We start from the raw sequence: 15,000 nt of genomic DNA, 5'->3' as shown, positions 1-15,000 counted from the left end.
GATAGAGTAATCGGGAAACAAACATAACCTTGTGTAACTTTAACAACCTTATATTAGTGTGACATCCTTCCCAGGGATGAAAGAGCAATACCCATGAGTCATAATTCCCTTGGCCTCCGACACTACGGAGAACGTTTAAAGCTTACAGCAGTGTGCGCTCTGCTAAAAGCATCCGAGGATCAGGAGAAGATAATGTCCATCCAAGCGAAAGATTGAGTTCCCTGCTGAAGAACAAACGGAACAGATACTGCAAGTCAGTTTGTTCGACACTCTGACAATTCTTCTTTATTTGATCGACCTCGAAAGGCTGAAAAATAAAATTAACCTTGACGAGATTTCAACACAGGGCTCAGAAAACTGAGACAAGTATCGCACGGTGTTTCTTCCAGGTTTCTGTACAGTCCAAATACCTTTCGGTAGCCTAGACACCAATGGTTTCGCCAATTCGCTGTCATTAAATATAAGCATGAAAGCCAACACATCCAACAGTACCGGTAATGATAAAAAAATAAAAGAGAATTTTCAACCTTAAAACAATTTCCTCGACTGAAATTCCAGAATTTACCCCCTCGGATCTTCAAATTTCTCCAGTTTCGGTTATTGCTAAGTACGTGATTGGAAAAATTCTTGAAATTGTGTAAATTTATCAGCGTATGCCTCAGTATGAGACATGTCTATATGTATATGTGTGTTTGTTTCTATGTACAACATTGTTTTTTTTTTATGTGTCAAAGTGTGAACGTTCATGTGTGTGTGCGAATGCCATATTGTGCTTGTAACTCTTTGTACTTAATATCTATGTATGTGTGCATGGGTCAATGTAAGTATATTCACGTTTGAATGTATATGTGTACGTGATTCAGCGCATATATCTTTGTATGTGTGTGATTGTGCGCGCGCGGCTTTGAGCGTGCTCGAGTTTCTATGTGCCTGCATGTGTATATGCATGTATGTGTATGTGTGTGTGTGTGTGTGTGTGTGTGTGTGTGTGTGTGTGAGCCATAATTAATAAAACAAAGTATTTTCCTCTCCGCTTTTCTCCTTTAAAGAGTTTTCTCCCTTAAATTCGGTCTTATGAATCTAAATCTCGTCACGACAACCTTAGTTTTGTTTTCACCAGTCTCAATTACGTTGTTGTCTATCATGATTTCGTCAAGAAGCATTAATGTTTATTTGAAAATGAAATTAAATCCTCCATTGTTATTGCCCTTTTACTAGATTGATACGGAAAGATGGGTAAAACTGTGTCAGAATGAAATCTGTTCTGCACAAACATCACAACAGGAAAAACAAATGTGCAAAGTATTTGAAAGTTATTCAGAAGATTGCAGAGAAGAAGGAGTTGTTATTCAATGGAGACGTAAAGACGTTTGCCGTAAGTAAATATTATACATTCCAACGGAGCTAATTTTTCCCTGCAATCCGTCATTTGCACCCTTTGTACAGGTATCTATCTATCTATATATATATATATATATATATATATATATATATATAGATAGATAGATAGATAGATAGATAGATAGATAGATAGATATATAGTTGAAATTTATAGAAAAACAAAAGACGAAGACAGGTGTATGAACAACAAGCATGTGTATTAATTAGTTTGATGCTCGGGGATATGAAAAAGTCTTTTACGTTTCGAGGCTACGCTCTTCAACAGAAAGGAATAAGAGAAAATATGCGCAGAGAATGGAAAATCCTGTAGATATAACAGTCAAGCAAGACGACTGTGTGTGCGTGTGTGTGTGTGTGTGTGTGTGTAGTGTTGACTGTCGGTGAAAAGAAGAATACTCAATGCTATAGTCGAGTTAAACAACACATTTTATTTGGGTCGTATCAGTTTCATGTCACTCCGAGTTTCGCCGACAGGTGCACTGGATCTTCAGACAGATCTTTTATATTTTCAATTACCTTTTAAGTTTTTTCTACTGTTTATTTATGAATTAGAAGCTGTTTGAAAGTCTTATAAGGCCATGTATATATATAGTCAGTCACTATGAGGATATAGTGATATATAGGATATATAAACCTCTTGTAGGGGTTGTTTTATCCAAGATGCACTGATTTAACATATTATATTTTGAAGATATAATTCTTCAATAAATATATTACAAAAATATTAAATATTATTAAGTAAGAAAATGGAGAGATATAAACGATATAAATTAATTTTTAATGCATTAACATTGTCTACAATCGTTTCAATGTACACTCAATACAAATTGCAAAATATATGTGATAAAATAACTTAGCATTTAAAAAAAAAATTTGAGTGAAATGTCTTCAAGACAAAAAGGATATTATGGAATTTACATGTAAATCAGTTGAGGTATTCCAACAGATGTGTATGTGTATGTATATGTATGTGCGTGTGTATATATATATGTATATATGTGTGTGTATATGTATTTGTATGTGTGTATATGTATATGTGTGCGTGTATGTATGTGTGTTTGTGTTTGTCTGTGTATGTGTACTGTATTTTTGGTATACATGAAAAAAATATTATTTCAATGATAATAAATATGTATTACATCAAATTATGAAACCTTTTGCAGCTAGTTGAAATATTTCAATTGAATGTAAGTTAGACTAGAGATTTAACGGTCTCTGCTTCAATCTAAGGCTTTGATACTTTGATAAGATACTATTTTGTTCTTGAAATTATTACCATTCAAAATTTCTATAATTTCACTAATTTAGGGAGTGTGAAAGAATGGTAGATATTGATCTCATACTTATGAATACATATTGGACGCTATCATGAAGTTATATATTCCACGAAAAGTTTTAATTCAATAATTGAAGGGATCAAAATCCAAAGAGAACTCCATATAAATTATGTAGATAATTGTAGAGTTATTTCAACAAATTTATTTGAATTAGCAAAAAACTATGCTTTCACCAAATTCAGTGGCTCATCAGAGACTAATGTTTGAAACCTGAAGACTTGGCAACAGTTATTTCAGAACAGCCCCAAGTGACACAAACCGTGAAAGCAAATTTAGTTACAGTATAGTTAGAATACACGTCGTTGGGTCGCTGGGAACTACTACTTATAAAGAGAGAAAGTGAGTGTGCTGCTTAAGGGGAGAGAATCGCTTCTAGGTTTATTGCTTTTATCTGTGTTAAGAAATCAAATTAATAAATTTATTTATTTGCATGATTTCAGCGAAAACATGCCCCGCAGGTTTCATTTATACTGAGTGTACCACAGCTTGTGAACCAACATGTAGCCGGTTGTATTCTTTTGTCCCTGACGAATGTTATAAAAGTTGCAGTCCTGGATGTCAATGTAAACCCGGAACAATTAGAGATGGAGACAAATGCGTTTTACCAAAAGACTGTTCCTGTGTTTATAAGGATAAAAGGATGCCAGCTGGTTCAACTGTTCAAATGGACTGCAACAAATGGTAAGTAGTTATAAAACATGATTCATATTTTCGAGTCGGCATGGGGTGGTTGGCTCCCCTGTCAGCACATATCTGCGCTTTTCCTACAGCATTTTAACTTTATTTCTAGTAATGTAAATGTATCGGCACCTTTAGTCACGCTTAGGGACGATTGAATTTTCTCTTTATGGTAGTACATTATCTGTTTATATTAATTTTATACATATGTGTGTGTTTGTATGTACGTATGTATGTATGTATGTGTGTATGTATGTATAAATATATATAAATGTACAATATATATATATATAGTGTGTGTCTGTGTGTGTGTGTGTGTGTGTGTGTGTGTGTGTGTGTGTGTGTGTGCACGCTCTTGTTTGCGCCATGTTGCTGAACGCTTATGAGAAATTAGTCGCAGTCTGCTGTTTAAACTTTTTCTCTCACCACACCATTCTAGGAAAAAGCTTTCTTATGGAAAACATAAAGAAAGAAATATTGTAATTGATTTAAAACGAAACAATAATAAATATATAGTAAGAAAGTTAGATGACGTTAAATAGAGCAATGAATTTTACCTCTCGGTGACAGCAGCAGTAGCATCAGTAGTAGTAGTAGTAGTAGTAGTAGTAGTAGTAGTAGTAGTAGTAGTAGTAGTAGTAGTAGTAGTAATGTTTTTGTTGCTGCTGCTGACGTATTGCTTCACATCAGCCTTGGCTACCCACCCTTTCCTTTAGTCATTGCTTTACAAGGAAACATTTAGAACACATCACTCTTTACAAGATGGGAGGATGCAATCTGATGGATACACGGTTGTTCTCCTAGCAAATCAATCGTATACTGAGGTTTGTTCAATAAACCCGAGAACGCCAGTCGATTTCGAATCAAGATTAATTACAACCATTTCGCTTCCTGTCGTTTATAGTTCCGAATAAAGGCAATAATTACACCGTTTAAAACGATTTTTGTTTTTGAGTAGCAGCTGTTATTTCTTATTTGCTAATATTTCCTTCAAATTTTGCTTTTGTTATATTTATTCAAACCTCGAACAATCTCTCTCAACACATGGCTATGATGCCCCCCTTCCTCACTTTCACTCATGATCAGGGATGCACATATCGTCAGCCACTAAAAGACAGGCTCAAGTGGTTAAAGTCAAGCAACTGACAAGCAAATCTGTGGTATTGAGCAGAATGTTTGCTACAACGATATTTCTGTTTTAGTAACTCAGCGCTGAATCCGTCTGAAATGCAATAGAAATCGGTCAATTTCAGAACATTGATGTCCAGGTTACAAAAGCAAAGTGTGAAGGGAATAGTAGTCATTTCATTTGATTTCTAGATAAAAGCAAATTGGAAATAATAATTACTGACTAAAGACAAAAAAGATTAAAAATTTTGTTACACAGTTTTAAAAAAACCTTCCGATTCCCCTTCTCTATGACGGTATAACACCAACCATGAGCTATCAATCAACTCGTGAGACCTCGTGTATTTAAATTGAATAACAACTTGCATTGATTTTGTTTATTTTCTTTATCTTCTTAGTGTCTGTAAGCTTGGCAGATGGGAATGCACAGAACAGAGATGCCCTTCAAAATGTACCGTTTCGGACAGAGCTTTGTACAAGACATTTGATGGAACTGAATTTAGAATCGAACCAGCGGCTTGTAAATATACTTTAATTGAGGTGAGTATATATCTTGTGAGAGGTTTAAGAGTAATACTGGTTTGGTTGAGAGGAAGTCGTTTCGTCCATGGTCTTTGAAGATCCTCTAAGATCAGTGAGATCTGCTAGCTGACAGTTATTTCAAAAACATGAAGGGAGGTGGAATTTCATAAGTCTGACGTTTTGGACAGGGACAGCTGGGTGAAGTGATTAATTTTTCTTATTTTTCCTCTTCTTTTATTCACTTATTTTTTTGGCAGTTGCTATGTCAGTTCCAAATTCAACAAACAATTCTCCGATCACTATTTCAATAAGAGCGGTGAATTCCATGCTTCTCTATAAAGATCGTAATACGACTGAAACAAGTCAATAGTTATCGCGTATTTACTGAAACAGAATGATATCACCATTGACTGATGCTTTTTTTTTTTACGTTAACTTTGTAATATTCCGTGAACTGAATATGTTAACACAACTATTGTTTTTCACATGGGTGGCATCTCCTTGTTATGCATTTAAACCTTTCACTGCGAAATTAAATTTCACGTTTATTCCAGTAATGATGTCAATGATCCACCTAGTAATATAATTGATATTTTCTGTCGCCTCAATAAACTTGACATATCTCAACAGCAAAAGAAGTTTCAAACATGACAATCCTTGACAAAAGATATATTGGTATATAAAACAGCTTTCCGCAGTTAATATTAAGGAAGATTTGAGTGGATATATTTGATTACCGTAGTAAAAAGAATTTAACTATCAAAAGAAAAAAAAAATTATGTCTTTTTTATTATTTATCTATTTATTTATTTACAGCCTCAACCGAATATAGTAGACGAGCGCACACGGTTAAAGATAGAAGCTGTATACGAAAGTTGCGGCGGAACAATGGTCGCTGATAAAAATTGTCTGAAAGGTTTCACTATTCAGTCAGCAAAAATGTCCGTTGAGATTTCTGATGTCACCGCTGTTGTCAATTCTGATGTCGTCAAATCATTTCCTTTCATTGATGCTGACATTTACATCAAGCAAGTGTCATCTGAATTCTTTTTCATCCACATGAAATATTTAGATATACTATATAAACCGAAGAGCCAAATTTCCATCACTGTTGATCCAGTCTTTGCCTCAAAGGTAGGTATATTTTTGTGTCAAGCGAAATATTATACTTACACAAACTCATTCATGCACACACACACACACACACACACACACACACACACACACACACACACACACATACACACACACACACACACACACACACACACACACTCACACACACACGCACGCACACACGCACATATCTTGATGACTTCTACGTATTCCCAATCGGGTTGAATATGTTTCGTTAAAGAGGTCTAATAAGGTTGAAATGTGCCTAGTGTTTTCACCTCCTGGTTTTAAAGACAAATGCATTGTTGTCTAAATTGCCAATATTTTCTAAATATTGACGTTGGCTCATATTAATAGGGTTATTTTCTTTACTTTTTTGCATATCTTAAGTACTTCTAGATTTTTTTCTCTAATTGCATGAACAACTTAATTAATTTAAATTTTTCAACTAACTATAGTAATCACTCACCATATCGCGGTTCACCTATCGCGGTTTATTACTTAAGCTTATATCGATTCCTCTGGGATGTTGTTTTGCATTTATAATAAAATGAATATATACAAATTATAAAGAAAATATTAAAAAATATACAATAGAGTAGTGTTTCTACTTCGCGGATTTTGATCTATCGCATGGGGTTTTGGAACGTAACACCTGCGATAGTCAGGAGATTACTCTAAAGTAGATGTCAGAATCTGCCGTATGTATATTGTGTATGTGTGTGTGTGTGTGTGTGTGTGTGTGTGTGTGTATAAATGTGTATGTATGTATATACGTATGTTTGTACGTATGTGTATATGCACATGCATACATACATACGTACATACACACACACACACACACACACACACACACACACACACACACACACACACACACACACACACACATATATATATATATATATATATATATATATATATATATATATATATATATATATATATATATATCAGAATAAGAAATAGAAAGCCCTTGGTACAGTATTATATATTTTAAAAAATGAATAGAAAAGGCTTTTCTGACCATTTTCCACTTTAATAATTGGACATTTACAAAAAAGTGACTCTGTTGGAATTTCTCGCTTCAAAGCGGTTTTTTTAAATGATAATTTAGAGTTTATTTTTTGCTTAAATAGAGAATGTTTGATTACAAGCATACATATATACAAACACCAACAGCCACACACACACACACATGCATATACGTACGTACCCGTACATAAGCATATATATGTATATATATATATATATATATATATATATATATATATATATATATATATATAGATAGATAGATGATAGATAGATAGATGAGAGAGAGAGATGTACATCCACATATACATACAGACATGTAAACGTACACAAACACATACACACAAAAAGGGGCATGGGACCTTAAGCATACATACACATAGAGAAACCCAAACACACATATGCATGTATTCTTTGTTTAATCATCTATGGTACATACGTATATTATTTTAATATATTTTAATTAATGTGTTATACTGTCCAGTACTGTACAATATTTTTATTTATTCATTTATTAATTTTTAGGCGTGAAGATGCTTATTTTATCACAGAAATAATTAAAATCTAAAAAAATATAAATACCTATCGGCCGCAGAAACCCGTGATATACTGAGGAGTACGCGATATAAATTTACATATATAAGCAAGAAAAATCCGCGATATACTAAATCGCAATAGGTGAACCGCGATGTGGCGAGTGATTACTGTATCATCATCATCATTATTATTATTATTATTATTATTATTATTATTATTATTATTATTATTATTATTATTATTATTATTATTATTATTATTAAGACGGCGAGCTGCATGAATCATTAGCGCGCTGGACGAAATGTTTAGCGGTATTTCGCCCGTTGCTACTTTCTGAGTTCAAATTTCGCCGAGGTCGACTTTACCTTTCATCTTTTCTGGGTCGATAAATTAAGTACCAGTGAAAAACTGGAGATCGCTGTAATCGACTTACCCCCCACCCCCATCCCCCACCCCCTGCCGCAAAATAGATGCCCCTGTGGCAAAATTTGAAAGCATTATTATTATTATTATTATTATTATTATTATTATTATTATTATTATTTATTCTTTTTTGGTTATTCTTTGTCCAGATTCGAGGAATGTGTGGTACATTCAACTACATAACAGACGATGATTTCACCTTAAGAAATAATATCGTAGACTCGGAGAAGAACTTCGTACTCGAGTATCAAGACTCAACTTGCTCTCTCGTTTATACGCCGAAGATTAGTGACCCTTGTAGTTTGTACAGCTATGTAAGTATCCTCCTCCTCCTTATTATTATTATTATTATTATTCTCCTCCTCCTCCTCATCCTCCTCAGTGACTTCGCCATCATCGTTTTAACGCTCACTTTCCCGTGCTTGCATGTGGCAAATGGAATTCGTTGAGGCAGATACTGGAATTCATTGAAGCAGATACTGGAATTCGTTGAGGCAGATATTATACAAACGCCTTGACCTAACAAATTTTTCTAAGATATATATATATATATATATATATATATATATATATATATATATATATATATATATATATATATATATATATATATATATAACAGTATTAATAGAATAGAATAGAAGATGCAATGTGTAAAAAAGACTTTATTGGATACAACACTTGTTTCGACCCGTTCTGGCTCTCTTCGAGTACATCAATAAAAAGTTTCACTAGTGATTTCTTGAGTCGGCTTACGTACCGCTACATGTCCATCAAATTCGGTAATGAGTAAAACAGAGAAAAATCGTTGAAACGCAAATAATTCAAATAGGAACGTGGAAAGTATATATTCTAGTTTAGAGAAAATGACGTAATGAGCTTTCGCTGTTATAATTGTTAAGAGAAAGAAAAGGAAGTAGAAATTGAAAGGAAGATAATACTTAGATGAAAATTTTTTTGTGTTCGTGCTTAGACGCATATATTCACACACAGATACCTATATATATATATATATATATATATATATATATATATATATATATATATATATATATATACACGCATATATACATACGCGCTCACACACGCATGTCCAAGTATTTGTGCATATCTATTTTATTAATACTGTTTCCCCCAACCGCCACTTCCAAGTTCCCGCAATAAATCTACGGATACCAACAGATAATCGAAACTGTGCCGATGCTTTACTCATCATCTATTATACATTTCGTATAATTTCTCCAATATATATATATAGTAATGGTAAGACAACAAAAGAATGAAAGAGACCTTGATATTATGTAAATAGAGGAATTTATTTGTAATATAATATGTGACAATTGTTCGGTTGCAATGATAAAACTTCGAGTTTCGGATGTTGGGGCGGAACCTGCACCAAAATAGTGTACATTTAAACACAAGAGTAACTATCTATAACAGGTAATTTTACACGCTAGAAGAAGCAGTCAAAACGACCAAAACGACCAAAATCAAGAGCAATTTCAAAAGGAATGAAAAATAAAAACTTTTACCTTATTTTTTTACGGTTATACCTAGGTTTCGAATTTTTTTACCAAATAAAATAATTTGCTAGGTGAAATTCTCATCACTAAGCGCGCCATATATATATACACATATATATATATATATATATATATATATATATATATATATATATATATATATATATATATATATATATATATATATACATATACTCTTGTATGTGAGTATGTTTTTGCGTCTGTGTATTGTGTATATGTATTGATATGGACATATATTCATGATCTTAAATTTTGCTTTTATTTTCGTTCTATACCTATAGAACTTTGAAAAGGCTCAAACGTTGTGCAATATCATTAAAGACACTAAAGTGTTTGGGCAGTGTTATGAAGTGGTCAACTACCAGCCATACTTTGACCGCTGTCTCCATGAGACATGCTTAAAATCAGCCAGTGGTCCAAACACCCCATTTTGTAATATTCTTTCTGAGTATGCTAAGAAATGCGCTGACAATGGGAAGTTTATTAAATGGTATGAATCTCAGGAGCTGTCGAATCTATGCCGTAAGTATAAAAACAATGTTCGTTTTCGTGATAGTTTTTTTTTCCTTTTCACTGCTTTCTCAGGTCAGCTGTTATCCAGTATACGCATAATAAAAGACGATTGGATCTTTTTTAAAACGGGGGCCACATTTTTCATTAACGAAACACTTTGAAACTTGGAACACTGGTAGAATGTGTCATATAAAACATCTTTTTCTCTTAGTCTTCTTAAAAAAAAAAGAAATCCATAAGTTATTCCATGTTAAATTTGTCGTATTTCTGTAATTTCAACCAATCACTGACATCCATTCAGCCGATATACATTAAGTGCCGACTACATAAACAAACGATTCTGAAACAATTAACCCTAACCCTAACCCTAACCCTAACCCTAACCGTAGGGTTAGGGTTAGGGTTAAAGCAAATTTAAAATGAAAAAAGCAAATAAAACGAAGGTATGGAGATTAAATACGCTTTACATCGCTTAATCAGCCAAAGGAGTAAATATAAACAACTGAATACTTGTCAGTGATTGGTTGAAATTATCGAAATAAGACATTTTTTTACATGAAATAAATTCGAATACAAAAATATTTTTCTGTTCTATAACACAAAATAGATAAGTATACGAAGTTTGAAAGTCTTTCCGTACCAAAAACACTACGTAAAACATTAATGAAAAATGTGGGCCCCGTTTTAAAATAGATCCAGACGATTCAGTCAATTTATAACTACCACATATTATGATTTATCGTTGTTGTTACTTACTTATATTCTGCATGTTTGTTACAATCACTTGCCGAGATATCCAGCTTCGTAGGGCGATTGAAAGATAAGAGATGTTACAGTATGACTGAATGCTTGCGGAGTGGAAGTGGCAAGGGCAGTCGCGAAATATCTTCTTTTAAAACAACACTGACATTTGTTCAACAAACTCCCCTATCAAATTCACGCACTTATTGCAGCGGTCCTTCAGTTTTTCTAAGCGCTGTAAAAGAACTCGGAAGGCTGGGCCTCCAACCAGACTTTTGCGATAAAGCCAGGAACTTTTCAGCCCCTTCCCTCGTAAATACACACATACATGCATACATGCATACATATAGATATATATTCATATATATTCATATATATACATATATCATATATATAAATATACATATGCATATATATACATATATACACATATACATATATATATACACACACACACAGATACACACATACAAACACACACACACACACACACATATATATATATATATATATATATATATATATATATATATATATATATATATATCGAAGGCTTAGTGGTTAGGGTGTTGCACTCATGATCGTATGATTCTGGTTTCTGTTCCTGGGCCGGGTTACTGCAGAGTTCTTGAGCAAATCACTTCATTTCACATTGCTCCACTCTACACTCAGCCGGCAAAAATGAGTAATTCTGCGACGGAAAGGCCTCCCGTCCAGAAGTGGGTGGGTGAATATATATATATATATATATATATATATATATATATATATATATATATATATATATATATATATATGTATGTATGTATGTATCTGGGAAACCAGCTTATGGTTCGGGAATGCTCTTTGATCCTTTGTGAGTGTGTGTGGGTATGTATGTACTTATATATAAAGCGTATTGGACAAATTATTACAACGACTGGTAGATTGCTATATTGTAATAGTCCCAGCTCTCTAAAACTCGGATGGGCTCTATCAAGTAGTAAAAGCTACCTAGCATCTATGTTACAAATGTGTCTCAACGATTTTATCATGGGTCGAGGACTAAGTCCATAGTGTATATATATATATATATAAATATATATATATATATATATATATGATGGTTTGTTGATAGATGTATAAAGTGTTGGTTTGTTGCCAACTTAATGTGCCAGTCCCAGGAAATGGAAGAGCTACTGCTATTTAGCCCCAAGAAACTCAACTCCGGTTCTAGTTGGCTGCGTGACACAAGCGTTTTGTGTCCTGAAGTTTTGAAACAGGGGAGATAAGTACCTCCACCCAACAAAGCCAACAGCATCCAGAGACTAGTATCAGGATAGTTTCCTTTCATTGGTCTGGAGTGCCATCACTTTATCGTACTGCTACTGCATAACTCTCTCTGAGAGGTTTAGAAATGCAATAATTCAGATTTTGTAGATCAGTGAATTTATTTCACTTGATGTTCTATAAATTTTCAACAGCAATTTAGCACCGACAGCTTGCAAAGCCAAGCTACTCCAGACTCATAAAGGGCAACGAAATCTCTTCCTGAACTCCCTCAAAACCTCCACAAAGTACTCTTTGTTGACTGCCTGACGAGGGGGAAAACCCTGTATATGTAGTCGATGCACTTGTTATCGAAAAAGGGAATTATCATGAGCTCCCCAGTCGACTTTGCCTGCCCTCTTGTGCCAACGAAAAACAGATGCTCAGCTCATGCAATTTACTCCATTGACAGTCTGGAGCATTTCATAAGTTTCTGTTGCATTTTTGTTCCAGTTTGATACAAAACTATATTTCATAGTATGCTTCCAAATAGTCTTTGCGTCCCGACTGCATTCAGCAAACTACTTAGTTGTAACAAGTAGTGTTTTGTAGGGTGTGTTCAAAGTGCTGTTCCCGGCGTCTGCTTCAATATTGAATAACAGAAGTTGGCCGGTCAGTTTATTAGCTGTATGGTAATGATATACTAAAATTACGATTATCTAAGACATTTATAACTGTGTCTCCTAAAAACAAAGTCTGAAGACTCTTGGAATACACATTGTATATAATTTTTACAGACAGCCAAGTCCTTTGGTTTTCTAAGCCTTACCTTTCTAAAGTTGGCATGCATCCATTCTATTGAGAAATATACCAATGCTTTTTTCTGATTTATGGATTCTTAGACGGCTATATGTGTGCGTGATTGCGTGATTGCGTGAGTATGTGCGTGTGCATGTTTGCATGTGTGTGTGTATGTATGTGTATGTATACGTATATAATATAATATGTTATACGTGTTTTATTGCCTTTCGTTACAGCCTTTCAGTGCGATGTTGGTAAATCAGAAGTCTACTCAGTCTGCCATTCTCTGAAAAGCAGTCACTGCAGTGATTTTACAACCATTAAGGGAAAATGTCAGGAAGAATGTATTCCTGGTTGTGGATGTCCAAAGAATATGCACTACGACAGTACAGGCAATTGTGTTCCGCTGGCCGATTGTTCGTGTTATGATAAGAAGCAACCAAGCAAAACATTCAAGTCTGGACAGATGTTAAGAAAAGCTTGTTCAAAATGGTAACACTCATTTATTTATTCTTACTTAATCATTTCTGGATGGAGGTGGCGCTTCTATTTGTTTTGCTTTGCGCGTGTGTTTGTTGTTCGATATTTAGATTTATGCCGACCTTGACAGCACACTAGATATTCAAATATGTTCTATTTGTAAGCCCACCTTCTGCGGTTTTTTTTTTTTTTTTTTTTTTCAGTATTACAATGTGTTTATGTCAAAACCATTCGGTATTTCTCAAATCATATGCGATAGATTAGAAAAATCATTAGAAAGCCTGACAAAATGCCTTTAGGGTATTTGGCTCACAATCGAAAGGTCGTGTTTTCGATACCCGGTGGCGCATTAGAATTTTAAACAAGACACTTTATTTCACTTGCTCTAGTCGACTCACCTGGCGAAAATGAGTAATACCTGTATTGAAAAAAGACAACCAATCCACTTTTGGGGTAGAGGTTTAACATCATGAATGGAATAACCACGGAATAATCATGACTGGAATAATCAGGGTCAACATAGTGTTAGTACAACTCAGAAAATCTCCGACAGGACAGGTGACTTTCTCATAGAATGGAGTCTTGTAATATTTAATAAACAAAAGCCAAATGTTGATATTCAAAACATCAAAATATCAAGATTTGGTTTTGTCTTTAGTATAAACACACACACACACACACACACACACACACACACACACACACACACACACACACACACACACACACACACAAACACACACTACGTATATACATATATACATATGTATGTATGTATATATATATATATATATATATATATATATATATATATATATATATATAAAAGTATTTGTATATAGATAAATGTATATATATGTATATATGTATGCATATATATTTGTACGTATATATATATATATATATATATATATATATATATATATACGTTCAATTAAAGGTTAAATACCTGATTAAGGGATAATAAAATCCAATGAATTTACTGGTATATTATCTATTATTAATATTCAATATTATATTTAATATTCAACAATAAGGTAATTAGATAAACCGAGGTTTATATTTATTTAGGAAAAATATGAAAATCAATTAATAATTATTTATTAATTACGAAAATAGACATAATCTCTGACAGCTGTTTTGATTCAAACTTTAGAAATTAATTAGAATAATTAAAACATTATAAAGTTGAATCTCGTCGGAGGTAGAAAAAGATATACTGTTACATGTTTATATTTTTGTGTTAAGTGTACGGAGCGTAGCAGCTAACTGAGTATTGTTTTATAGAAAGAACATGATATAAACCTTATAAAGGAGAGAGTAGTATGTTTAGAGAAGGTAGTATAAAAACAAAAATAAAAGTATAGTTATAAATCGTATATTTATATCGTATATGTATCAAATAAATGTAATGGTGAATATAATTATAAGAATTTAAGTAATATATTCTGTGTAGTTATAAAAAAGTATAAAAATAAGCAATATATTAATTCATT

At 33.3% G+C, this 15,000-nt stretch overlaps 1 protein-coding gene across 1 annotated transcript in view; it reads left to right on the top strand.

Moving 5' to 3' along the window:
* LOC106880792 (uncharacterized) overlaps positions 1-15,000 on the top strand; it is a 204,223-nt gene that overhangs the window by 28,994 nt on the left and 160,229 nt on the right. The window contains exons 11-17 of the mRNA XM_089358814.1: positions 1,219-1,375; positions 3,179-3,419; positions 4,943-5,084; positions 5,883-6,200; positions 8,327-8,491; positions 10,003-10,243; positions 13,261-13,516. Of these exons, the coding sequence (XP_089214940.1) occupies positions 1,219-1,375; positions 3,179-3,419; positions 4,943-5,084; positions 5,883-6,200; positions 8,327-8,491; positions 10,003-10,243; positions 13,261-13,516 (1,520 nt within the window). The remainder of the gene's footprint in view (positions 1-1,218; positions 1,376-3,178; positions 3,420-4,942; positions 5,085-5,882; positions 6,201-8,326; positions 8,492-10,002; positions 10,244-13,260; positions 13,517-15,000) is intronic.

This window comes from Octopus bimaculoides, chromosome 10 (genome assembly GCF_046866305.1).
Source record: "Octopus bimaculoides isolate indiv1 chromosome 10, ASM4686630v1, whole genome shotgun sequence".
NCBI classification, from domain to species: Eukaryota; Metazoa; Mollusca; class Cephalopoda; order Octopoda; family Octopodidae; genus Octopus; species Octopus bimaculoides.
This window is presented reverse-complemented; position numbering and strand designations above follow the sequence as displayed.